The sequence below is a fragment of the Balaenoptera physalus genome (assembly GCF_965194825.1).
Source record: "Balaenoptera physalus genome assembly, chromosome: 18".
NCBI classification, from domain to species: domain Eukaryota; kingdom Metazoa; phylum Chordata; class Mammalia; order Artiodactyla; family Balaenopteridae; genus Balaenoptera; species Balaenoptera physalus.
The window spans coordinates 72,132-98,743 of NC_138899.1; the positions used below are offsets into that span (position 1 = coordinate 72,132).

Below are 26,612 nucleotides of genomic sequence, written 5' to 3' on the forward strand. Positions count from 1 at the left end.
GTGAGGGCTGACCAGCACCATGGGGCCGGGCCTGGCAGGGAGATGACCCCATTACAGTGCTTCTCTGCAATGATGTGATCCCAATCCCATGCCGGTTGTGCAGAGCTGACCTGGGAGTTTATGGCCACCTCATTATCCACTAATAATCAGAACAGTCTTGGGGGGATCAAGATGGAGGAGGACATGGAGCTCACCTCGCCCCCACAAACACATCAAAAATACATCTACCTGTGGAACGGTTCTCACAGAAACTGGCAGAAGACCCCCTACACAGCCAAAGCTGCAAGAAAGAGCTCCATGTAACCGGGCAGGACAGAAGAAAAGGCATCGGGTCAGGACCTGTGCCCCGGGGAGATCTGTAAGGAGGAGAAAGTCCTCGTGGGTGGACCCTCGCCCTGGGGAGCAGGCAGGCTGAGCAACAACCTGGGCATCCCAGTCCTGGGGTCCCGCACGGAGGAGACGGCCCCCCTGCCTGCTGGGAAATCTGCTGAGACAGACAGAGGCACTGGAGAAGCTGTGACTCTACTCACAAGGAGTGCCTGTGTGCAGCGTGCTGACAATCAGGGTGGAGAGAGCTTTGCAGTCGCAGCTGCCACCTCTCTGCACTCCAGATCTGAAGGGGTGAACACCCTGGCAGGGCTCACTGCACACCACAGCCTGGCGTGAGATCTGGGCAGAGACTCGGTCTAGCAGTGCAGAGACAGACCTGTGTCTGGGGTGGGGTCCAGATGGGGCGGCAACAGCCATTGTCAGTGGGAGCCCCTGGCTCCGCCCAGCCCTCACAGCAGCTTAGTGCCGGATGTGGGCCAGACAGGTCTCCCACGGGAGCGCAGCCACCTCAGTTCCTGTACCCGCAACGTCCCAACCCCCAGCCCCAGCCTACTCCACACCACAGCCTCGCGTGAGATCTGGGATGAACACACCAGAGAAAGGGATGCGACCCCGGGCTGCTTCCGAGCAGAACTGTGGACACCTACACAGGTGACGCCTAGGTCCTCTGTGGCCTCACCTGCTTCAGCACTCACCTCCTTTGGGGCAGACACTCAAGAGCAACAGAGCCTGATCGAACTCAACCCTCAGAGCTTCTACTCCAACAACTGGGGAGCAGAGCCCCCGCCCCCGACAGGGCAGTGACAGCCACGGAGCAGAGAGGAGGCCCCACCTCACACCCAGCCCAGGCTCTGGATAGTACAACACTGACCACACCCCTATCAAGGGGCTTACGGACAGCACACCCTGAGGAATGACGTGGCTGGTGGGCATACCAAAACCAGCCCTTGCACCGAAAACACTGAATACACACAGTCTGCACAGGGACATTCCCACATAAAAACATACTTTCAACACCACAGTAGATAACTGTTTCTCCTAAATTCTTAGAGACACAAGAAAATTAAGTAGAATGAAAAGGCAGAGGAACTCCCAATTAAAAGAACAAGAGAAATCCCCTGAAAGAACAAATAATGAAACAGCTCATCAGTCTACTAGACCCCAAGTTCAAAAAGGAGGTAGTAAAAGTGCTACCTGAATTAAGAAAGATTATTGATAGAAATGTAGATCACTGTAATAAGGAACTAGAAACTATAAAGATGAACCAACCAGAAATAGACAATTGCTGAGAGAAAAAACAATCAAGCAATGAACAGCAGACTAAGTAACGCAGAAGAATGTATAAGTGATCTGGAAGATGGAATAATGGAAATCACCCAATCAGAGAAGCAGACAGAAAGACAAATTAAAAAAAAAAATGAAAACAACATATGAGATCCATAGGATAATATAAAATGTGCCAACCTACACATAATCGGGATTCCAGAAGGAGAAGAGAGAAAGAAGGGGATTGAAAATGTATTTGAAGAAATTATGGCTGAATACTTCCCAAACCTAAAGAAGGACACAGATATCCAGGTATAGGAAGCACAGAGGGTCCCAAACAAGATGAATCCAAACAGACCCACACCAAGACACATAATTAAGATGACAAAAGTGAAAGATAAAGAGAGGATTCTAAAGGTAGCAAGAGAAAAACAAAGAGTTAGTTACAAGGGAACCCCCAGAAGGCTATTAGCTGATTTCTCTGCAGCAACTTTCAGGCCAGAAGGGAGTGGCATGATATACTCAAAGTCCTGAAAGGGAAAAACCTGCAACTAGGATACACAGCAAGATTATCATTTAGAACAGAAGAGATAAAGAATTTCTCAGACAAGCAAAATCTAAAAGAATTCAGCAATACTAAACCTACCCTAAAAGAAATATTGAAGGGTCTTCTCTAAATAGAAAGGAAGCAAGGATCTATAGGAAAGGCAAGTATATAAAATGATTGAAGATCACTTAAATAAGCCAGTACATAGGTCAAAAAACAATAAAAAAAATTGTAAAAGCAATTATAACTACAATTAACAGTAAAAGGATAAGCATGAACATGTAAAACAGGACATTACAAGTCACAACATGTTGGGGAGGGGAGTTTTAAAATGTAAGTATTTTGGAATGTTTTTGAACTTGAATTACTATCAGTGTAAAGAAAGTAGATATAGTGATGGGTTAACATACTCAAATTCCATGGTAACCACAAATAAAAAATATACAGTAGATTCACAAAAACCAAAAAGAAAGAAACTCAAGCATACCACGAAAGAAAATCATCAAGCCACAAAAAGAAAAAAAAAAGAAGAAATGAACAAAGAACTACAAAAAACAACTGGAAAACAAGGATTAAAATGTCAGTAAGTACATATTTATTGATAATTACTTTAAATGTCAATGGTCTAAATGCTCCAATCAAAAGAGTGGTAGATTGGATAAAAAAACAAGAACCTACAATATGCTGCCTACAAGAGACTCACTTCAGGGTGAAAGACACACACAGACAAAGTGAGGGGATGGGAAAAGATATTTCATGCAAATGGAAATGACAAGAAAGCGGGAGTAGCAATACTCAGATCAGACAAATTAGACTTTAAAACAAATGCCATAAAGAAAGACAATGAAGGGTATTATATAATGATAAAGGGATCAATACAAGAGGAGGATATTATACTTGTTAACATATATGTACCCAATATAGGAGCACCTCGATATGTAAAACAAATACTAACAGACATAAAGTGTGAAATTGACAATAATATAATAATAGCAGGAGACTTTAACACCCCACTGACATCAGATCCCTGGACCAATCATCCAGACAGAAAATCAAGAAGGCAACAGAAATCCTAAATGACACAATAGACTAGTTGGACTTAACTGATATCTACAGGACACTGCATCCAAAAAAACCCAGAATACACATCTTTTCAAGTGCACATGTTACGTTCTCTAGGACAAACCATGTATTAGGTGACAAAACAAGCCTCAACAAATTTAAGAGGACGGAAATTACTTCAAGCATCTTTTGTGACCACAACGGTATGAAACTAGAAGTCAACCACAGAAAGGAAAATGGGAAAAGATTGAACCCATGGAGACTAAACAACATGCTACTAAAAAACCAATGGGTCAACGATAAAATCAAAGAAGATATCAGAAAATACCTTGAGACAAAAAAAAATGAAGACACAACCTTACAAAAATCTATGGGATGCAGCAAAAGCAGTTCTAAGAGGCAAGTTCATAGCGATACAGGCCTTCTTCAAGAAACAAGAAAAATTTCAAATAAACAACCTAACCTACCACCTAAAAGAATTAGAAAAACAAGAACAAACAAAACCCAAAGCTAGCAGAAGGAAGGAAATAATAAAGATCAGAGAGGAAATAAATGAAATAGAGATTAAAACAACAACAGAAAAGATCAATAAAACCAAGAACTGTTTTTTTTAAAAGATCAATAAAATTGACAAGCCTCTAGCCAGGCTCACCAAGAAAAGAGAGAGGACCCAAATAAATAAAATAAGAAATGAAAGACATGAAAATAACAACCACATAATAATAATAATACCACAGAAATACACCAAGTCATAAGAGAACACTATGAACAGTTATATGCCAACAAATTGGACAACCTAGAAGAAATGGACAAATTTCCAGAAATATACAGCCTAACAAAACTGAGTCAAGAAGAAACATATAATTTGAACAGACGAATCACTGGATGTGAAATAGAATCTGTAATAAAAAATAACTCTCTACAAACAGAAGTCCAGGACCAGACAGCTTCAGTGGGAAATTCTACCTCACATACAAGAACTTATGCCTATCCTTTTCAAACTATTCCAAAAAATTGAAGAGGAGGGAACACTCCCAAATTCATTCTATGCAGCCACCTTCACCTTGATACCAAAACCATACAGAGACTCTACAAAAAAAGAAAATTATAGGCCAATATCTTTGATGAATATAGATGTTAAAATCCTCAACAAAATATTAGCAAATCAAATCCAATAACACATAAAAAGGATCATTACACCATGATCAAGTTGGATTCATTCCAGGCTTGCAGGGATGGTCCAACATATACAAATTCATCAATGTGATACACCACATTAACAAAAAGAAAGAGAAAAACCACATGATTATCTCAGTAGATGCACAAAAAGCATCTGACAAAATTCAACATCCATTCATGATAAAAACTCTCACCAAAGTGGGTATAGAGGGAACATATCTCAACATAATAAAAGCAATTTATGGCAAACCCACAGCCAACATAATACTCAACGGTAAAAACCTAAAAAGCCTTCTTGCTAAATTCAGGAACAAGACAAGGATGCCCACTCTCACCACTTCTATTCAACATAGTATTGGAAGTCCTAGCCACAGCAATCAGACAGGAAAAAGAAATAAAATGTATCCAAATTGGAAGGGAAGAGGTACACTGTCATTATTTGCAGATGGCATGATACTTTCTATAGAGAAACCTAAAGTCTCCACACATAACTATTAGAACTAATAAATGAATTCAGCAAGGTAGCAGGATACAAAATTAATATACAGAAATCTGTTGCGTCTCTTTACACCAATAATGAAATATCAGAAAGAGAAAGTAAAGAAACAATCGCATTTAAAATCATGTCAAAAAATAAAATACCCAGGAATAAATTTAACCAAGGAGGTGAAAGATCTATATGCTGAAAACTATAAAACATTGATAAAGGAAATTGAAGATGATACAAAGAAATAGAAAGATTTCCCATGTTCTTGGATCAGAATAATTCATACTGTTAAAATGGCCATACTACCCAAAGCAATCTACAGATTTTATGCAATCCCTATCAAAATACCCATGACATTTTTCACAGAACTAGAACAAATAATCCTAAAATATATATAGAACCACAAAAGGCCCAGAAGTTCCAAAGCAATCCTGAGGTAAAAGAACAAAGCTGAAGGCATAACCCTTTCAGATGTCAGATTATACTACAAAGCCACAGTAATCAAAACATCATGGTACAAAAAACTGACATATGTATCAATGGAACAGAATAGAGAGCCCAGAAATAAACCCACACACCTATGGTTAATTCATCTATGACAAAGGAGGCAAGGATATACAATGGAGAAAAGACAGTCTCTTCAGCAAGGGGTGTTGGGAGAGCTGGACAGCTACATGTAAATCAATGAAATTAGAACTCTCCCTCACACCATATACAAAAATAAACTCAAAATTGTTTAAAGACCTAAATATAAGACATGACAGCATGAAACTCCTAGAAGAGGACATAGGCAAAACATTCTCCGACAGAAATCGTAGCAATATTTTCTTAGGTCAGTCTCCCAAGGCAAAAGAAATAAAAGCAAAAATAAACAAATGAGACCTAGTTAAACTTAAAAGCTTTTGCACAGCAAAGGAAACCATCAACAAAACGAAAAGACAACCTACAGAAGGGGAGAAAATATTTGTAAATGATGTGACAAACAAGGGGTTAATATCCAAAATACATAAACAACTCATAAAACTCAATATCAAAAAAACAAACAACCCAATCCAAAAAAATGGGCAGAAGACCTAAATAGACACTTTTCCACAGAAGACATACAGATGGCCAACAGGCACACGAAAAGATGCTCAACGTCACTAATTATTAGAGAAATGCAAATCAAAACCACAATGAGGTATCACCTCACACTGGGCAAAATGGCCATCATTATAAAGTATACAAACAGTAAATGCTGGAGAGGGTGTGGAGAAAAGGGAACCTTCATTCACTGTTGGTGGGAATGTAAATTGGTGCAGCCACTATGGAAAACAGTATGGAAGTTCCTTAAAAAACTAAAAATAGAGATAACATATTATTCAGCAATACCACTCCTGGGTATATATCTGGAAAACACAAAAACTCTAATTCGAAAAGATACATGCACCCAATGTACACAGCAGCACTATTTACAATACATAAGTCCCCTACATATGAACCTTCAAGTTGCGAACTTTCAAAGATGCAGACGTGTGTTCCATCAACGTCAGGTGTGAGTGAAATTGCAGCTTGCCCTCCATCTCCTATTGCTGACGACCCTTCAACTCTACCATCTCCCACCTCCTCTCCCTCCTCCAGTCAGTAACTCTTCTTGCCTGTTCACTTGATGCCAGCCCCTGTATGCCAGCTGTTGTACTGGACTACTGTACTTTTCAAGGTACTGTATTGTAAGATTAAAAATGTTTTCTTTATTTTTTGTTTTTTTATATATTATTTGTGTGAAAAGTATTATACACCTATTACAGTACAGTACTATATAGCCGATTGTGTTAGTTGGGTACCTAGGCTAACTCTGTTGGACTTACAAATTGAACTTATGAACATGCTCTAAGAATGGAACTCATTCATATGTAGCAGACTTGCTGTAGTCAAGATATGGAAGCAACCTAAATGCTCATCAACAGATGAATGGATAAAGAAGATGTGGTATATATACAATGGAATATTACTCAGTCATAAAAAAGAAGGAAATTCTGCCATTTGCAGCAACATGGATCAACCTAGAGATTGTCATACTAGGTGAAGTTAAGTCGGACAGAGAAAGACAAATACTATATGATATCACTTATATACAGAATCTAAAAATAATACAAATGAATCTATATACAAAACAGAAACAGGCTCACAGACATATAAAACAAACATGATTATCAAAGGAGAGAGGGAAGGAGGGAGGGACAAATTAGCAGTATGGGATTAACAGATACAAACTACTCTACATAAAAATAGATAAGCAACAAGGATTTACTGTATAGCACAGGGAATTATATTCAATATCTTATAATAACCTATATTGGGATATAATCTGGAAAAAAATGTTTGAATCAGTTTGCTGTACACCTGAAACTAACACAATATTGTAAATCAACTAAACTTCAATTTAAAAAAATCATAACTCTGTTAATGATGTAAAAGAAAGCACCATGACATGTCATTAATATTTTCCTTACTGTCTTAGGGGTAAAATGTATAATCTTTCCATTACTTATTCTCAAGCAAATAGTGTGAATGTGCCAGTTTTATACTAAATAAAAGGTTCTTTTTCTTTCCTGGTTAAAAAAAAAATTGATTCTCTGAGAAAAGATGATGCTGGTTTCATTTCAGGACTTGGTGCCCTCTCACTGGACAAGAATAACTGCTCTGCAAATACAGACTCTCAGGGCAGTGAGCTCCCTAGGACGCTGTCAGAACCTACGATCCTGCACCTCAAGACACCTCAAGACTCTTGGTTAGATAAAACATTTCTGCTTGGAAAAGCAGTTGTAAGCCTGCAGGATTACAGCTGACTCTGAGCAGACGAAAATGAAGTGAAAGACTATCCCCAGTGATAAAAGAACCTTGCTTCCCGTGCGCTCCTTCTCGGCTGCCAGCCCACCTTCACTCTTCTCCCTTCCTGGTGTCTCTGCTGCCCCCACAGGGCCGCCCCCATCCTGGCTCCCCTTCTTCCCTCGGTCTGGGGTGAATCCTTTCCCCCTTTTCAGCTCTTCTGCGCTTCTTCCTGAAAACTTATCCAACTCATAGTGAGCTCTATGTTTTCTGCTGTCATCCAAGTGGTATCTTTGTGCTTCAAGTTCTTTTTCTCGGAATCTTCTCTCCATGTCCCTTTGCTCTTTATCACTGTCATTTTGCGACCTGTGATTCAACACAAATTATCAATAATCTTACATAAACTGCTTGTCAGTTACCTGTCTTCCCTTCCAGACAACAAGTTCAATAACAGGCAGGGGATATATAAGTCTGCTCACCACTGCAGTGCCAAGTTTGCACACGATGGGTACACGACAGGCATTCAACAAGAAACTTTTGAAAACATGAATAAACAATAGTAATAACAATATTTACTGTTACACTTGAGTCACACATATGTAACAGGCACTATGCTAAGGTACCATATGCACATATTTTTATAATTCTTAGTAAATATAATCCTCCCTTTTTTTACAGATAAAGTAAATGAGACTAAAAGTACTCAAGGGACTTTCCTAGTAGCCCAGATGCACATCCATCGTGACACAGAGCTGGTATTTACAGCTGAGTTTCTGTTCCAAGCAGAGCTAAAATTAACTAAAAAAGTTAATGCACGCATATATCAAACTGTTAAATGAACAGTAAGTAAATAAGCGGCTGCTTAGCTCATCTGGTTCTTAAAGTCTTTCTCTCCACGAGCCTCACGTACCGTCTGTGGCTCCCCGCATGCAGTGGCCGCTGGGCTGATGGGAACAAAAAGAGCTACAAGCACAAATCTGTGCCAGAAACATGACAAAGGCACTGCTGTATCATAAGCAATAATAAGAGATATGCCTGTAACATAAACCAGAGTGATCATAGATTTGATAGTCATGTACAAATTAATCTTATAAACAAACCAATTAACCAGAACTCCTATAAAGAAAAAAGAAAGCCTTTATCACAACTCTGTGCAAGAAAGGTAGTAAGAAGTCATTCCGAGTACTGTGATTCTGGGCAAAAAGCAGCCTAATCCCATGACCTTGCCATCTCCCCTCCAAACTCAAATCTACTTCCAGCCACCCCTGTGAGCAGAGTGGTCCTGGGCTCCAGGAAGCTCTGCAGGCATCCACATGCAGGACATGGGGAGGAGCCCTGGGCCAGGGGAACAAGAATCCCAGCTGCACATGGCCCCCTGACTGTGGACCCAGGAGGGAGGGGCTCCCTGCTCAGAGACTGCCGTGCGTCCTGTCCCCAGAGCACTGCTCAAACTCCTCTCATGGGCCGCTTGTGCGTGAGCAGGCGGAGGACACCCCCGCCGCACAGAGGCAGGGCTGGTGGAACACCAGCATCCAGAGCCGCCGGGCAGATCCTGGCGGGACCGGAGGGCTGACCACTCCAACAGAGGAAGGACAGCACTTGAGACTCCATTTCTGTATCACAGAAGATCTCCAGCGCCTAAAAGTCTGGGCTCTCCAATTTACAATTCTGCAGATACACTGAATGTGGTCTGGAAGATCAAATGGGCAAGATATCTCAAAACACAGAGGAAAATTACAAACTGATAAAAATCACCAAGTAAAGAGAGTGGGAAGAAGATCTTGAAGATGGGAAGTGCAAAGACAGGAACCCAAGAGAATAACCAGGAGAGGAGAGAGTGGAGGAAACAATACCAGGACACTTCCCTGTTTGAAGACAGCCTTGAGGAGGCAGACTTAACAGTTCACCATCAGCGTGACTGCTGGCCAAGGAGACAAAGATGTGTGCAAGCGCATCCCAGCAAACTCCTGAATTCCAAGTAGATTATGAAATGTAAGCACTCATACTGACAAAGGATATACAACCACAACTCGATGACAATCTTGGGTGCTTAACATGGTCAGAGAAACAAAAGCATGGCTCACTTTTCCCTGAGTTCCTCCAGCGAGCTCTCCAAGGGCTTGGGCTTCATGACTACACAGCTGGGACCAGGTTCCTGTTTCCCATCTCTGGTGTCAATTTCCTCTCCTCTTTCTTTTGGTTTCTCAGTGCTTGACTCCTCTCCCTTTTCTGATTTCTTGAGAAGCTGAGAAATTATAATGCTAGCAAAATATCACTTTAGGAATATATTATAAAAGAAGGTATTTAATAAATAATTTAAAATATACACCAATATTGAGCCCAAATGTTTGAATAGCAAAAAAACATAAGCTAAAGGTCCAATGAACAGGTTTTTGGTTAAATACACAGGGGAACATTCTTTCAATGAAATACTTTCTAGTTATGAAAAACAATTTAGGATAATGTGATAAAAAGATATTATATTAACGAAGAAAAGAATGTTACAAAGTGGAATGATCCAATTTCTATTTGCATGTTGATTCACACACATAGAAAAACGTCTAAAAGGCTTGCAACACTGTTAAGAGTTATTATTTTTAGTTGGCAGAAATGAAATTATTTTCTTTCCTTTCATCTACAGGTTCCAGTTTTTCTAAAATGAACAAGTATTACTTTGGTAATAAGGAAAAAAATTTTTTTAAAGGATGGCTTTATATTAATGACTTTGAGAATCGTTTTAAAAACACCTATTACTCTCTTTCTTGAAACAGATTTAGAAGGTTCCTATGATACATTCATTTTGGTATGAAATTGGGCCTTCCTCCCTGTTCTTGCTCTTCGAACTTTAAGTACCACAGGTAGAGTCAGTTTGTAGAACATGAACCGAAGTCTACTTGTGAGAATTTTGTTCTCACTTATAAAAGTGAACTTATGTAAGTTGCAGTAGAGAAAAACTATACACAGATACACTTAGGCTAAATGAGCTCATTTAAGGATGAGACACAGACTGTCAGGCAAATGCTGCAAGCTGCTTCTCATCAGAGGTGTGGACTATGTTACCTGCCTATGGGGGATCCTTTCAGACAACAGTGTATCTTTTTTTTAATTAAAAAAGTAATATATGCAAACCACAGGGGAGTGCAACAGTTTAAGTCTCCATCCATCCAACAAATAATTTTGTGCACCTACGAACTGTTTTTACAATATTTCTAAAACCAAAGCTTTTTCCAACACCACCTCCCCAGCTGTCCAGCACAGGCTGGGTGTCCTATGACTCAACCCAGTTCTGACACTATCCACCTGGAATCAATGTCAGATCCCACAGGACTGTCCCCACTTCAGAGGCCTGTTGCAAGTCCCAGGTTGTCACCAGTACTTCTGACTGGCCAGCTATAAATTCAGGGGGTTCTTGAATGAGACTGACTCACGGAACTCAGGGAAGTGCTTTACTTACTATTACTGGTTTATTATAAAGGATACAACTCAGGCACAGCCAGATGGGAGAGATGCACAGGGCTCCCTCGGGCTCCACCCCCTTGGCAGCGGGATATGTGTGTTCACCAGCTTGGATGCTCTTCAAACCCCACGCTTCAGGGACTTTTATGGCGACGCCGTTACACAGGCATCATTGATTAAACCTCTGACCGTTGGTGACTGAACTCAATCTCCAACGCTTTCCCTCTTTAGAGGTGGGGATGGGGCTGGAGGTTCCAATGCTCTAATCACACCTGGTCTTTCTGATGAGCAGCTCCCATCCTGAAGCTATCCAGGGTCCCAGCCACCTGTCAGCTCATTAGCATACAGAGGACACTCCTGTCACTCCAGAGATTACAAGGGTTTTAGCAGCTGTGTGCCATGAACTGGGGTAAAGACCCTGGGCTCAGTGCTAGGAATGAAGTTGTGGGTAAGAGACAAGTGCCCACAATTAAGGACTCACACTTGATAGTCTTGCCAAGGCAGTGGTGGCCATGGGGGTGGGAGAATGGTATACACAGTGACAAAAATAGAAAACTGTGAACCAGATAATCTCAGGTGGTATGAAACGCTACAAACACATGATAAACAGACTAAAAGGACAATGAGGTGTGGGGCAGGGGAGGAGGAGGAATGGTTTCTCAAGGGGGTCAGGGAAGGCAGGGACCAGACAGTGAGGTGAGCCACTCATGAGAGGCCGTGAGTCTGGTGGGGGGAAGCTCCCTGCGAGGGGAGAGGTGGGAGGGGGGAGGGAGCGGGGAAGGCAGCAGGGGTCAGGCCAAGTGTCCCTGGGCAGCCCACATCTGTGCTTGTTCTACATGCGTGTAACCTGATCTCACACACACATCTGTTTTTTTTTTTTTTATGGTGTGTCAGTTTCTGCTTTATAACAAAGTGAATCAGTTATACATATACATATGTTCCCACATCTCTTCCCTCTTGCATCTCCCTCCCTCCTAACCTCCCTATCCCACCCCTCTAGGTGGTCACAAAGCACTGAGCTGATCTCCCTGTGCTATGCGGCTGCTTCCCACTAGCTATCTATTTTACGTTTGGTAGTGTATATATGTCCATGCCACTCTCTCACTTTGTCACAGCTTACCCTTCCCCCTCCCCATATCCTCAAGTCCATTCTCTAGTAGGTCTGTGTCTTTATTCCCGTCTTGCTCCTAGGTTCTTCATGACCTTTTTTTTTTTTTTTCTTAGATTCCATATATATGTGTTAGCATACAGTATTTGTTTTTCTCTTTCTGACTTACTTCACTCTGTATGACAGACTCTAGGTCCATCCACCTCACTACAAATAACTCAATTTCGTTTCTTTTTATGGCTGAGTAACATTCCATTGTATATATGTGCCACATCTTCTTTATCCATTCATCTGTTGATGGACACTTAGGTTGCTTCCATGTCCTGGCTATTGTAAATAGAGCTGCAATGAACATTTTGGTACATGACTCTTTTTGAATTATGGTTTTCTCAGGGTATATGCCCAGTAGTGGGATTGCTGGGTCGTATGGTAGTTCTATTTTTAGTTTTTTAAGGAACCTCCATACTGTTCTCCATAGTGGCTGTATGAATTTACATTCCCACCAACAGTGCAAGAGGGTTCCCTTTTCTCCACACCCTCTCCAGCATTTATTGTTTCTAGATTTTTTGATGATGGCCATTCTGACCGGTGTGAGATGGTATCTCATTGTAGTTTTGATTTGTATTTCTCTAATGATGAATGATGTTGAGCATTCTTTCATGTGTTTGCTGACAATCTGTATGTCTTCTTTGGAGAAGTGTCTATTTAGGTCTTCTGCCCATTTTTGGATTGGGTTGTTTGTTTTTTTGATATTGAGCTGCATGAGCTGCTTGTAAATTTTGGAGATTAATCCTTTGCCAGTTGCTTCATTTGCAAATATTTTCTCCCATTCTGAGGGTTGTCTTTTGGTCTTGTTTGTGGTTTCCTTTGCTGTGCAAAAGCTTTTAAGTTTCATTAGGTCCCATTTGTTTATTTTTGGTTTTATTTCCATTTCTCTAGGAGGTGGGTCAAAAAGGATCTTTCTGTGATTTATGTCATAGAGTTCTGCCTATGTATTCCTCTAAGAGTCTGAAAGTGTCTGGCCTTACATTTAGGTCTTTAATCCATTTTGAGTTTATATTTGTGTATGGTGTTAGGGAGTGTTCTAATTTGATAGTTTTACATGTACCTGTCCAGTTTTCCCAGCACCACTTATTGAAGAGGTTGTCTTTTCTCCACAGTATATTCTTGCCTCCTTTATCAAACATAAGGTGACCATATGTGCGTGGGTTTATCTCTGGGCTTTCTATCCTGTTCCATTGATCTATATTTCTGTTTTTGTGCCAGTACCATACTGTCTTGATTACTGTAGCTTTGTAGTATAGTCTGAAGCCAGGGAGCCTGATTCCTCCAGCTCCATTTTTCGTTCTCAAGATTGCTTTGGCTATTCGGGGTCTTTTGCATTTCCATACAAATTGTGAAATTTTTTGTTCTAGTTCTGTGAAAAATGTCAGCGGTAGTTTGATAGGGATTGCATTAAATCTGTAGATTGCTTTGGGTAGTAGAGTCATTTTCACAATGTTGATTCTTCCAATCCAAGAACATGGTATATCTCTCCATCTATTTGTATCATCTTTAATTTCTTTCATCAGTGTCTTATAATTTTCTGCATACAGGTCTTTTGTCTCCTTAGGTAGGTTTATTCCTAGATATTTTATTCTTTTTGTTGCAATGGTAAATGGGAGTGTTTTCTTTATTTCACTTTCAGATTTTTCATCATTAGTGTATAGGAATGTTAGCAGAAGGAAAGAAATCATAAAGATCAGATCAGAAATAAATGAAAAAGAAATGAAGGAAACTATAGCAAAGATCAATAAAACTAAAAGCTGGTTCTTTGAGAAGATAAACAAAATTGATAAACCATTAGCCAGATTCATCAAGAAAAAAAAGGAGAAGACTCAAATCAATAGAATTAGAAAAGAAAAAGGAGGAGTAACAACTGACACTGCAGAAATACAAACGATCATGAGAGATTACTACAATCAACTCTATGCCAATAAAATGGACAACCTGGAAGAAATGGACAAATTCTTAGAAATGCACAAGCTGCTGAGACTGAACCAGGAAGAAATAGAAAATATGAACAGACCAATCACAAGCACTGAAATTGAAACTGTGATTAAAAATCTTCCAACAAACAAAAGCCCAGGACCCGATGGCTTCACAGGCGAATTCTATCAAACATTTAGAGAAGAGCTAACACCTATCCTTCTCAAACTCTTCCAAAATATAGCAGAGCGAGGAACACTCCCAAACTCATTCTACGAGGCCACCATCACCCTGATACCAAAACCAGACAAAGATATCACAAAGAAAGAAAACTACAGGCCAATATCACTGACGAACATAGATGCAAAAATCCTCAACAAAATACTAGCAAACAGAATCCAACAGCACATTAAAAGGATCATATACCATGATCAAGTGGGGTTTATTCCAGGAGTGCAAGGATTCTTCAATATACGCAAATCAATCAATGTGATACACCATATTAACAAATTGAAGGAGAAAAACCATATGATCATCTCAATAGATGCAGAGAAAGCTTTTGACAAAATTCAACACCCATTTATGATAAAAGCCCTGCAGAAAGTAGGCATAGAGGGACCTTTCCTCAACATAATAAAGGCCATATATGACAAACCCACAGCCAACATGGTCCTCAATGGTGAAAAACTGAAACCATTTCCACTAAGATCAGGAACAAGACAAGGTTGCCCACTCTCACCACTATTATTCAACATAGTTTTGGAAGTTTTAGCCACAGCAATCAGAGAAGAAAAAGAAATAAAAGGAATCCATACTATACACAGAGAATCCTAAAGATGCCACCAGAAAACTACTAGAGCTAATCAATGAATTTGGTAAAGTAGCAGGATACAAAATTAATGCACAGAAATCACACATCTGTTTTTAAAGAGCTTCGTGGAAAAGATCGCACAACTCTTTCAGATAACAGTATTTATAGCCTACAATTTATATACAGTATTCGGGAATTTTACTTGTGACTTTGGTAACCTGGCTTCCTACTTCAACTTGAGCTCACTGCTTAGTTTTCAAGTCTCAGAGGAAAATAAACCACTGGGTGGCTCTCCTTGAATCATATTCTTCTTTACTGTTTAAAACAGCCATGAGGACCTCTCTCTGCCTCTTTACTTTTAGGGTATTAATACAAATTCTTTCGGGCTTTCTTTACAGATTTTATTTTTTAGGTTTTCTTTTTTTTTTTTTTTAATTTGAATTCTCTAGATGAATCTTAGGTCAGAGATCCCCAAATTGAGCACAGACACTCATTAAAGGCTACGCTTGGAGTCAAATATGTACTGTCAGGTCAGAACACCAGACACTCGAAGGACAGAGCTGTAGGCGTCTCATGTCACTGGGGTCTAATCTGCCACCAGGATTCTGTTTTACCAGATTCAATAAGACTAAGCCTTTCTCTTGCTGTGCCTATGTTTTGGTTTCTTTTTTACTATATGAAGAGTCCTACAGTTACTTTTACTGACATAATTTGTTTTTATTTCTTTGGTTTATTTCGGATTCTAATTCCATATTCAAACATGTAAAAATAAAATGCTATATTCCAAATACTGTAAGTCTTACTTGAAATTATAGTCAAAATTGTAGGCTACACGTTTTAATGATTCTTCCTGAAAAACTCTCAAAGCTGTTGACAAAAATGCTTTTCAAAATATAAAGCATTAGGTGCTATTATTCTTTGCTGAGAAAGGTAAAGGAAAAGGTTAGACAATATTTGCATACCTGTAGATGTATACCTACTTCGCCCCTGGTCATGACAGAGCTGACTTTCTAAGATGACAAAGGCCTTCCCGTAATATTAAGGTTTCTTTTTATTATCCTTCAAGGGCTGTTAATTTATACTGTTGAGACTACGTATGATTGTTATAGGAAGTATATCTGCTACACTTTTGTTATGAAGAATTGTGTTCATACTTAAACCACATGGACAAACAGAAGACACTCTCAGAGTTATTTCCAGAGGGACACCCTGGCTATGCCCATGATTAGGTCCATGTCCTGGCAGAGGTGGGATGGACGATCTTCATTTAATAATCTTGGCTGGGTTCCTCAATTTCATCAATGTTATTATCAGATTATGAGATTTTTAAACTACACAGATCTGTAACAATTGTCATCAAAGCCAAAATGAAGGAAACCACTCTGGCTGATTTCTTGTGGGTCAAATGGCTACCTACTCAACTTGCCCATTGAGGTTTTATCTTTGCAGTAAATGTGCTGCAGCAATGTGACCTGGCCCACACCTTCCATCAGGTTGAGTTTTTCAGCAAATCCTTAAACTTAAAAAGAGACATTTCAAGAAACAGTCTTCAGAGATTATGTTATTCATTAGTGCTGTTCATCAGATAGTTCAGGTTTTCCTCCTAGCACTTGCAATGTCCCTCAGCTTGAGATTAGGTGGAGACGTGCACCGTGTTTTGGCCAGTGAAATGTGGGCAGATGGGACCTGTCACTTCCGTGTCGAAGGTTTAAGAACCAGTGTGCAATCTGCTGTGTTACACACCCCCTTCCCCTTCGTAACGATTGTGGAAGCAAGTGCAAGATGGAGCCTCATCAGCTTGGCTCACTGAACGGCTATGATGAGCAATGCACAATGGACACGTAACGTGAACAAGAGGAGAACTTGAGCTGCATGAAACCAATGAGCTCTTGAGACTATTTTTACTGCAGCATAACCTAGTCAGTCCTGATTGATATAAACGGCTGTGTGTTTCATAGGGATATGGTTAAGAAATTCCCTCCATTGCTAGTGAACCCTATATGACCACCTATGGGAGACATTGTTTTAGAAGCAAAGGCCTAGAAAAAGCTTTGCTATCCTTGAAGAAATGGCATGTTTTCTCCTCATGGATAATGAAAACTACGTTTCTGATCAACTTTTCTGTTTTTGACTGCCGAGCATATCAGAAACTAATCTATGGCTCAACTATGGCAACTGTGATCTCTTCCCTATCCTTTCCTTTCTACCTCTGTTCCCGCAAGTCCTGACCTTTCATTTTTTTCCTTTATGTTATACAATTTTAGTGAATCCCTAAAAGGCACCTTAAACCCTTTGTGGAAGAGGTAAGATTCACATGAGGTTGAAATCTAGGCTTAAAGTCATCTGAGCAGAATACTAAGAAGGTAGGGGCTGACCCCAATTTGGGCAATAAATTTTACATAGAGAATAATTCCCTCTATGGGAATTAAACCACCCTCCTAAATGAATGCATCAGTCAAAGGAAAAATTGTGCAAGAGATGTAGAAACCATTGCTGCTACCACAAAAGAAATGATACAACCCAGTTCTATGAGTCAGTCAGCATAAAGAAAGGCCAGTAGATCCAAAGCCAGTGGGTTTCAAATGTGTAGTTTTTTAGTCAGGAAATCTTTCTTGAAAGGCAAATATAAGCAGAAGCCCAGCCTATGACATTTAAATGTGGGCTCCTCTGGGTGAAGTGCTTCTGTCACACCCAGGAACCTGGTCCTCGCCCACTCTTCCACCCATGTGGTAGCCCAAACACAGCATGCTCAAGAAACCCCTGGGGCTCAGGGAACACCATCTGAGAACTACTGTCATAGAACAGAGAAAAAGAACAATAATAGTGAAAGACTACACTAATGAAAATGTTCTGAAAGTTCTGAAGAGCTAAAATACCTAAAAGGTTGAACTATTTTTGGAAAAAAGAAATAAAACGTCTCCTCAAAATTACCTTCATCCTTACTTCTTTCTCAGCAGTTTTCTTCTGTTTTTCTGCTGCTTTCCTCTTACATTTCTCCTCTTCCCTTCTCCTTCTTATCTCTTCTTCCCTTCTTCTTATCTCTTCTTCCCGTAAGTGTTTCCTTTCCAACTCCCTCCTCCTCCGTTCTTCTCGCTTTTCTTCTCGAATTCTCTAAAGATGTGGAAAGTATGTGTATAAATTGTCTGCACGGACATGATGGGAACAAGAAGGCTATTCATTGGGTAAAAGGCCAGACCTACCTGCTTTTCTAATTTTCTATTTTTAATATATTCCAAAAGAGGTGTGGTTCTTCTAGCTAAAATACAAAAATTGCAATGTAGTATTTAACTCTAAAATAAGATTTCTTTAAATACTTGCTTTCAATTTAATCTTTAAAATAATTAAGGGAAGATTATATCATTTTAAAACTTACATGAGCCTACACTGTATTTGGGGGAGCTCCTACTCTATCACTATAAAGTCAAGTAATTTGGAGGTACTGACAGTCTTATACACACTAGGCATTTAATTCCTGATTCTTAAGCGAGTCTCATACATTACTCACAAAAATGGTATAAAGCAAAAAAGCAAAATGAAAACAATACATTAAACTTCCCAAACTTTATAACATATTTATATACAGACGGCCCTCCGTACCCACTGGTTCCACATCCGCAGATTCAACCAACTGTGGATCAAAAATATATGAGAAAAAAAATTCCAGAAAGTTCTAAAAAGCGAAACTTTGACTTTGCAACTCAGTGGCAACTATTTCCATAGCATTCACAGTGTACCAGGTATTACAACTAATCTGGACATGACTTACAGTATACAGCAGGATGTGGGTAAGCTGCATGCAAATATAATGCCATTTTATAGAGGGGACTTAAGCACCCACAGATGTTGGTACCCATGGGGCCAGGGCGGGGCTGGAGAGGAGTGAGGACTCTGCCCTGCACTGTGGTGGTTCTGGGCTTGTCAACTAGGGCAGAGCTGAGACCCACCTGGCTGGGGCTGGGGAGCTGATGCTGAGGCCCCACCTGCCTTCCCTCCTTTCTTACAAACACCTGCCTTGCTCCCCCAAAGGACTGACGTGGTGGGTAAATGGGACCCTGTATAAGAAAGTGCTTTACAAACCATAAAAGTGTATCATTTACTAAACAGAAGATGCGCAACCACGCAGTACCACACTGATTTAACCAACAGCAGAACCGTTCTCGCTTCCTAGGCTTGGCGACAACCACCTACGAGGAAGCCGGTCCCACGGTTGCTGAGTCTCGGAGCTGGGACCTGAGCCCAGGCCTGTCTGCTCTAAAGACCCTGATGTGCCCGCACTAACCTGCAACTTCACAGTGAACGAACATCTGCATTCAACCCACACTGCTCAGCCCTGACCACAAGAATCCACTAAAGGTCAAAATCTAAGAAAAGAAAAAGGCGTTTGCCATGAATTGCCGGATTAAGACTAGATTTAAATAGGCAGAAAGAGGAATCGCAAAGTTCTATAGCCTCATCCTGGGCTAGTGGATTCTAAGTCACATTTGTTCATTCAGTAAATAATTACGGAGCACCGACTGTGCACCGAGCGCTGGGCGAGGCGCTGGGAACAGGAGAGGACAGGCACGTCCCTCCTCTGCAGGAGGGTGGCTGGACTCTGGGGGAGGGGGGGATGTGTGTGTGATCAGCAAGTGGATATCTAACAACTGCCCAGAAGTGAAAGATCTTGCTACTTCCCTGCAGCGGCCCTGTACAAGGGCATTTAAGAAGAAGCAGGAAAGAAACAGGATGAGGAGGGTGAGTTCTGTAAATAATTTCTAATTTGCTGCTTCGTGTAACTCTTCTTAAATTTACCATGTTCTACAGTGAAATCGCGATTTGCCCTCAATACTGTTTCTTCCCCATGTCAGTCCGGGTGCCGTAACCCACTGACCTGCTCAAGTCAAGCTTCTGGAGGCCTTGATCCTTTCTGCTTTCTTACCCTCCCACCCAATCCTCAGCCAGTCTGGTCAGTTCAACCTCCAGAACACATGCTGACTCTGCCGCCCTCGTCCAAGCAGCCTTCCCTGACGAGAGCAAGAGCCTCCTAACCAGAGCCCAGCTTCTCCATCTTATGGAGCAACCAGAGTGACGGGGAAAAAAATCAATCAAACCACATCACTCCCTCGGTCCCCAGCTGTCCCTCAAATAAAATCCAGCCCATCATGCTGTGGTCCCACCTCTCCAGCTACTCTGCTCCTTGCCCACCATGTGCCAACCACACAGGCGTGCGCCCCGCTCCTGCAGGCCCAGACCTCCAGCCTCCAGCCCTTGTGTTTGGAGTTCCCTCTTCTTCTGTCTCTTGGCCCAGCTGGTCTCGGCTCAAATACGGTCTCAGAGGGGCCTCTCTCTCTATCCCATTCTTCTATTCCATTACGTCTGTGGCACTTATCACAGGTGGAAATGCTCTGGCTTGAGCATTTCTGCATGTGTTTGCTACAGTCACCCCAGTAGGAGGGCAGCTGCATGAGGGCAGAAGCCTGTGTATCCTGTTCCGGTGCTGTCCCCGTGCCCAGGCTCAGAGTCGGTACCCAGTCAACATGTGCTAAGCACATCTCCATAAATCCTTTAGTGAATAAAGATCCTTTGAGCCACACATTAAATCACCTCTTATAAAATACAAAACTTCATTATTAGACTAATGAAGAATGCTTCAATAATGTTAACCTTTTTTATTAATTTACTCAACACATATTTACCAAATACCTAAACTTGTTCAAGCAATGTGTTACATGCTAAGACTACAAAGACAAAAATACATTTCTCTTGGGGGGGTGGAGAGACAAAGTGAGAGGAGAGTTAATGCAGAGGGAGACAGACAAATAAGAAGATACATTATAAACAGTGTAACCATTCTGTCCTGTAAGTCTTAGTGGGTGAGCAGGAGGTAGGCATGGGGAAGGGAGGGCAGAACAGGTGGGAGGAGCACTGGGCTGCAAGGTGAGGCCCCACCCCAGCAGAGGCAGGAAGGGAGATACTCTAAGCATGTTTGGAAGCGACAAGCAGGTTGCCTGATAGAGAAAGGAGTTTCAAGTCTACTCTTGAGTTCTGGGGGAATGCTACTAGGAGAGAGCCATTTCCAAAATATTCCACTCAGGGGTAAAGGGTTGAAGGCCTGATTCAAACCAGATTCTGTGCTCTGGCTGGGCTTACCCACTCATCTGCCTCACTCACTCAGGGGCCTTGATAGTTTTTTGAACAACAGCAAGATGACCTCATACTTAAGCAAAGCATCTCCTGCTCTTTGCAAAGATGACTGACTTCAACTTTGAGACATAAGCTTACCTGATGCAGCCCGGCACACAGCACTCAAATGTCTTCTCTACAGCTCATTCAGAAGCGTCATAACTTTGAAACAAAATGACTGTAACTGAAAACTCAGGTGCTCTCCCTCCATCAACAGATGCTCAGAAATATTTTCCCAAGTTACCATCCTGCCACCCTTTTCCTTTTGTCAAAACTGGGAAATACTCTGTATTTCTGCCAAGCCTGTCACATGTGTCAATTTTCTATAATAATCATGAAAAAGGAGAACCAAATATATACTCTATAAATACATATCTCAATAAAGTAAAGAGGAAAAAAATGAGCAAAACAGACCAATAAGTTCTCTTGTCTTTGCCTCTATGTCTCCCAGAAGAGTTTCAGGATTGGCACTAGTTTTCTCCTCCTCCACACAGTAAGTTTCTAAAAACTTCTTATATTCTGGATCTATAAATTAAGATAGAAAGAAAATAAATATATTCTTCCCCATATAGGGAGAGAAATTATATTTGACCAATGTGTTTAATTTGACCAATGTGTTTAATGCAGTTTCACAATCCAGCATTTGAAAAAGGACTCACCATCTTCAATGCTTCCGGCTTGGGCGTCTTTTTTCTTTAGCTTCTTTTTGGCTGTCTTCTGGAATGGAGCAAATTCTACCACTGCAGGATATTCTAGGCCTTTAACAGGAAACAAATTACAAAAGCCATTCTGAAATTCTACTGTATTCATTTTAAAACAATAGTCTAGCTTACTTAAGCACTGAGCATAGCATTGACAATATTACTGTTTAAAATATAATTTAATTATACTTCCAAGTAACAGTAATCTTAGCACATCAAACTCCAGATTTAAACAAAGGATGAGCACTTATTTACTAAATAACACAATTCCTCATATTGTAGTTGTGGTTACATGACTGAATACATTCAAAATTCATTAAACTGTATACCTTAAAGTGGTTTTTTTTACCATATGTAATTTCTACCTCAATAAACCTTATCGCTCTCCCACCAAAGAGTTTATTTTGGAATACCTTTCAGTAGGTGTCCTAGTCACATCTTACATTTTTTCATTTTAAAAGGTTAATTCAATTATCAATCTGGTATATGAGTTCAAGGAAATGACTGTTTACAAGAGACACTCAGCTAAAAGAGAGGGTTTCAAAGGGTGTTCATGATATCCAGGTAAGATTTGCTTCAAATAGAAAAATCTAGAATGAAAGTCACTAGAAGCTGGCTCTGTTGTTATGTAGGGGTGGCGGGGAACAGACACACAGAAACGCTCGCGGAGAGCATCTGCCTCACCGAGAGACGGAACACTTCTACCCTGCTACCAAACCCGCTGAGTGATCGCTTTCACATTTGCCAGAGGACTGTGATACTTTAACTCTCATGTATCTGGAAGACACTTTTGAGTATTTATTTTATTCTCAACTACTCAGAATAAAGTCAAGAACCAGGAGGAGAGCAGGGCTTCAGACAGACAGGGACAATGTCTGCTTCATTTTCAATGCTGCATCCATGATGCCTAGTACATAGTACCAGAATAAAATAATTTAGTTTGGGAACGTAAAAGAGTAAAGTTCACTTATCCAGAAAACTCATTTACGTGAAAAACTTCGCTCTCTGATGATAATACCTAAATAGGTTGTCACTACTACACAAAATTGCTATAATTCTTTGGTTTATATGTAATTTTAATTTTTAACATAAGCCCATAATCACAATAACATACTCAAAATTTATGAATTTATTTTAGATTAGCATCTAAGGACTCTAAATTAAAATTCACAAACATCCAGCAAAACTTAATTAATGTACTTAGAAATTATAATAAAGAGTTTTAAAAGCCAATGACCCAACCTTTACTGTCAATGAAGATATATCCATCAAAACGATCTCTAAAAAGCAGGATGTCATCAGGATTTCTAAAATTAATGTATGCTCTTGAATAGAGATGAGGATGAAGACTGAAAGAAGAGATAACAATGAAAATAGTAAAAAAACTTAAGACTTCTTTTAATATTGTCTTTTTTTTTTTTTTCTGGATACAACAAACTACTTCAGATAAAACCTTTATGCCAAAGAACCATTTCTCAGTTAATTACAACAATCTGGATATTCTTTAGCAAATAAACCAAAAACAAACAAAATATTAACCAGGATCTTTTTAATGATTTGGGAGAGACAATTTAGGTTGGTTTTTCTACTGCACAGAGCCAGGGTTAAAATACTGGTCCTCAGAGGTAGAAAATCAAAGGCAAGGTTATTCAAAGATCATTCCTAATCATGTATCATGACTGCAATACAACCTAATCACAATTCATTCAGAGAAGGAAATGTTGTATTGTAAAAGAGCTCCTTTACTGATTTAGAGAACACATTTAGGTATCTTAAAAGGGTATTTATTGTAGCACATGGCATAGGATCTACAGAAGAACTAAGCCTTTCCCCTCTAGCTCACAGCTACCCATGTCCTTCATAGGTGGGAACTTTCAACCCCATTTCACAGATGAGAACACTGAGGCTCAGAGAAATTAGGTGCTCACAGAGGGAGGAGTTAGTAAAATGGTGGGACTGGGATTCCAATCTGAGTCACTCTGAGTCCAGTGCCTGACATCCTGTAACTGTACTAGTTTTCTTAAACTTCAGTCATTTCAAAAAATCATGTTTATGTTGAGTTTTTTTTAACCAAATCTACATTTACCTGTGATATTTTTCTTTGACTGAACTGACATTTTTTACTTAAATGTATTTATTCAAAAGGAAAGTTTATTATGGCTACCATAAATGAGAACTCATGATATGAAAGAGAAAAAGAATAATAAAGATAATAAGAAATCACACAGTGAAAATCACCAAATTCTAGCTGAACTATCATCTTTTGGGCTAACTTGAGGTCTGCTCTCTTTTTTAATAAAAAGAATATTTTGAAGTGCTAAATTATTGTCAGAAACATCTTCCTACCAAGCTCTAAAAGGGAACTGAAAAAGATATAACTTAGCAGGGGTGGGATGGGGGTGGGGATGTCAGTGATAGAAGGGAACACTAGGGGCTTCTGGGGTCTAGAATATTCTGCTTCTTTATCTGGTCTTAGTTACATGGGTGTGTTCACTTGTAAAAATTCATTAGGGTTATACAGCTATTATTTATTCACTTTTCTTTCTTATATCTTAATACAATTTACTTTAAAAGGTTATATGAAATAAGGTTTACTGATATCCAAAATAAAAAAATTAAGTAATACGTTGTTAGACTGCTTTTCTTTTTAGGCTATGGTGGTGCTATGGAGATCTTCAAATCTGTTTTAGGGAAATTTAATTATCTGCCTACTTAAAAATAACTTGCAGAAATAAAGGCCTGCACTGATTTCCGCGTATATGTGGGAAAGAAGATAGAAACAGAGATGGCTTCTATTATCTATATTACTTTACCATCAACTGACAAAACCTCTCGCCTTTTTCTTTTTGGCCATGCCGCACAGCTGGTGGGATCTCAGTTCCCCGACCAGGGGTTGAACCCGGGCTCCGAGTCCTAACCATTAGGCCACCAGGGAACTCCCTCTCAGCCTCGGAACGTTGGTAAAATCTTCTCACCTGAGATCAGCAGTAAAGAGCCCGAAGTAGTCATGTGCAGGCAGCGGGTGAAGCTGCTCTTCCAGCTGCTCCTTGGTGAGGCTGGGAGGAAGCCGCCGGATGACCACCTGGGGAGAAACGCTGGCTGGGCTTCCTTTCACTAGCACTGTATTAAGCTTGCCTGAAAGCTTGGTCACCTGTGTTTATGCTCAGAGTAAAATCTAACCCAGGAGTCCAGCAGAAACACGCATTTTAGTAAAGATTAAGGAACATATGCGTGGAGAACATGGCTGTCAAAAGAATAACGAGGGCTGAATAAAGTAAAAGGGATCGGTGAGGTCAGAAAAGGCTGGGCGTAGCAGCCGTTTTTCATGAAATCTTTTCATTAAAACCAGATAACTGTTGGTATGTGCCCGCCTCCACGCTCCCTACCAGGAGGTAAGGTATATGCAGGGCAACATCCACAGCAGCAAAGCACGGGGTAGACACCTTCCGCCTCCCGCCCGCAGGGTCCACCCGCGTCCACTCCAGCGCCACGGGCTCTGCTCTCCCGGCTGCGCCGTCTCCCCTGGACCGGACCGGACCCTCGGCAACGTGGAAGGCTACCGCCCGGCAGTGGTAAGCCCAGCGTCCCAGCCTCGACGGGAAACACCCACAGGCTGAAGTGACTTTTCTTCCTCCAGAGCCAGAAAAGATCGCGTCAAGGGCGCACTAGCAGCCCAGACGCCGCTGGGGCAGCGCAGCCCGGCCGCTGTCCGCGGTGCTGAAGCGCCCGCGGCTCCGCCCCGGAGCGCAGGGTTACCGCTCCTTCGGCCCCGCCCCTCACACCGCCCCGCCCCTCACACCGCCCCGCCCCCACCTTGCTGAGGACCGTCCTCTTTTCCTCGCGAGGTTTGACTGCACCGCCCCCACAGCCGGAGGAGGAGGCTACCGGCGCTTCAGGCTCCCGCCGCTGAGACTCCCGGCGGAAGTGGCTTTCTGTGGGCGACGGCTTCTCCTTCCCTCTCCGACCCCGCGTAGTAACAGCCACCCCTGGGCCCCCCTCTCCCTCCTCCTCCGAGCGCATTCCACACCCGCCGCTGAGCCGCAGCAATCTCTCGTCAGGGCCGAAATCTCGCGAGGACTGGGCCGCCCCGCCCAGTCCCCACTGTTCAGAGGCCGCACGCCCCCTCCCCCGTCCCTGACTGCACGTCCGCATCCCCTTCCCGTCCCCCGACTTCCGTTGCCGCGCCCGTCCGGGGCCCGGGGACGCGCGTGGGGAGGGACGTTCGGTTCCTGGACGTGGGGGCGGAGGGGGGGCGTGTGCGGGGCCAGGACCTGGAGCTGGAGCTGGGCTGCGGAGGGCGGGCCCTGGCCCTGCGGGGGCGGCCGCGAGAGCGGCGGTCAGCTCGGGGTCGATGCCCCGGTCTCCGTGCAGCCCGACTTAGAAGGGTCTGGGGGTGGACGGGGGCTTGGCGGCCTCGCCCAGGAGCGGGTGAGCGGGAAGTTCGGGACCTGAGGACTTGACTCAAGCGGGAGCCTTGAATTGGGCTGTGCAGGACTGGATCTCTTTCCCACCGAGAAGAGCTGGCCGTTTGGCTAAACATCCCAAAGAATGACATACACGTGCTTAATAAAATGTTTACAGCTATTTATTCTTTTCCAAGGAAATCTGAACGTTTCATCAGAGAGTAGCAATTACATTCAAGAAAACGCAAGCGATTGACAAAACAGCACAAATCAGTACATGGCTTTCCTCTACGGAGTAGAATAAATGCCCCAGAGTTGAGAGAA

General features: G+C 41.6%; 1 protein-coding gene across 7 annotated transcripts in view; it reads right to left on the reverse strand.

Moving 5' to 3' along the window:
- The window catches only part of UPF3A (UPF3A regulator of nonsense mediated mRNA decay), a 30,526-nt gene extending 4,394 nt beyond the window's left edge, over positions 1-26,132 (reverse strand). Inside the window, exons 1-9 of one of the 7 annotated variants that reach the window (XM_082435212.1) lie at positions 25,699-26,132; positions 24,861-24,967; positions 23,128-23,234; positions 21,844-21,942; positions 21,599-21,709; positions 18,223-18,278; positions 17,966-18,133; positions 9,764-9,924; positions 7,751-8,045 (exon numbers count right to left, since the gene is read on the reverse strand). In XM_082435212.1, the coding sequence (XP_082291338.1) occupies positions 7,751-8,045; positions 9,764-9,924; positions 17,966-18,133; positions 18,223-18,278; positions 21,599-21,709; positions 21,844-21,942; positions 23,128-23,234; positions 24,861-24,967; positions 25,699-26,037 (1,443 nt within the window). In that variant the 5' untranslated portion in view covers positions 26,038-26,132. Of the gene's footprint in view, positions 1-7,750; positions 8,046-9,763; positions 9,925-17,953; positions 18,134-18,222; positions 18,279-21,598; positions 21,710-21,843; positions 21,943-23,127; positions 23,235-24,860; positions 24,968-25,698 lie in introns of all 7 variants that reach the window. The other 6 variants (XM_082435211.1, XM_082435213.1, XM_082435214.1 and 3 more) reach the window with 6 other exon arrangements.
- Positions 26,133-26,612: the final 480 nt, after the last annotated feature.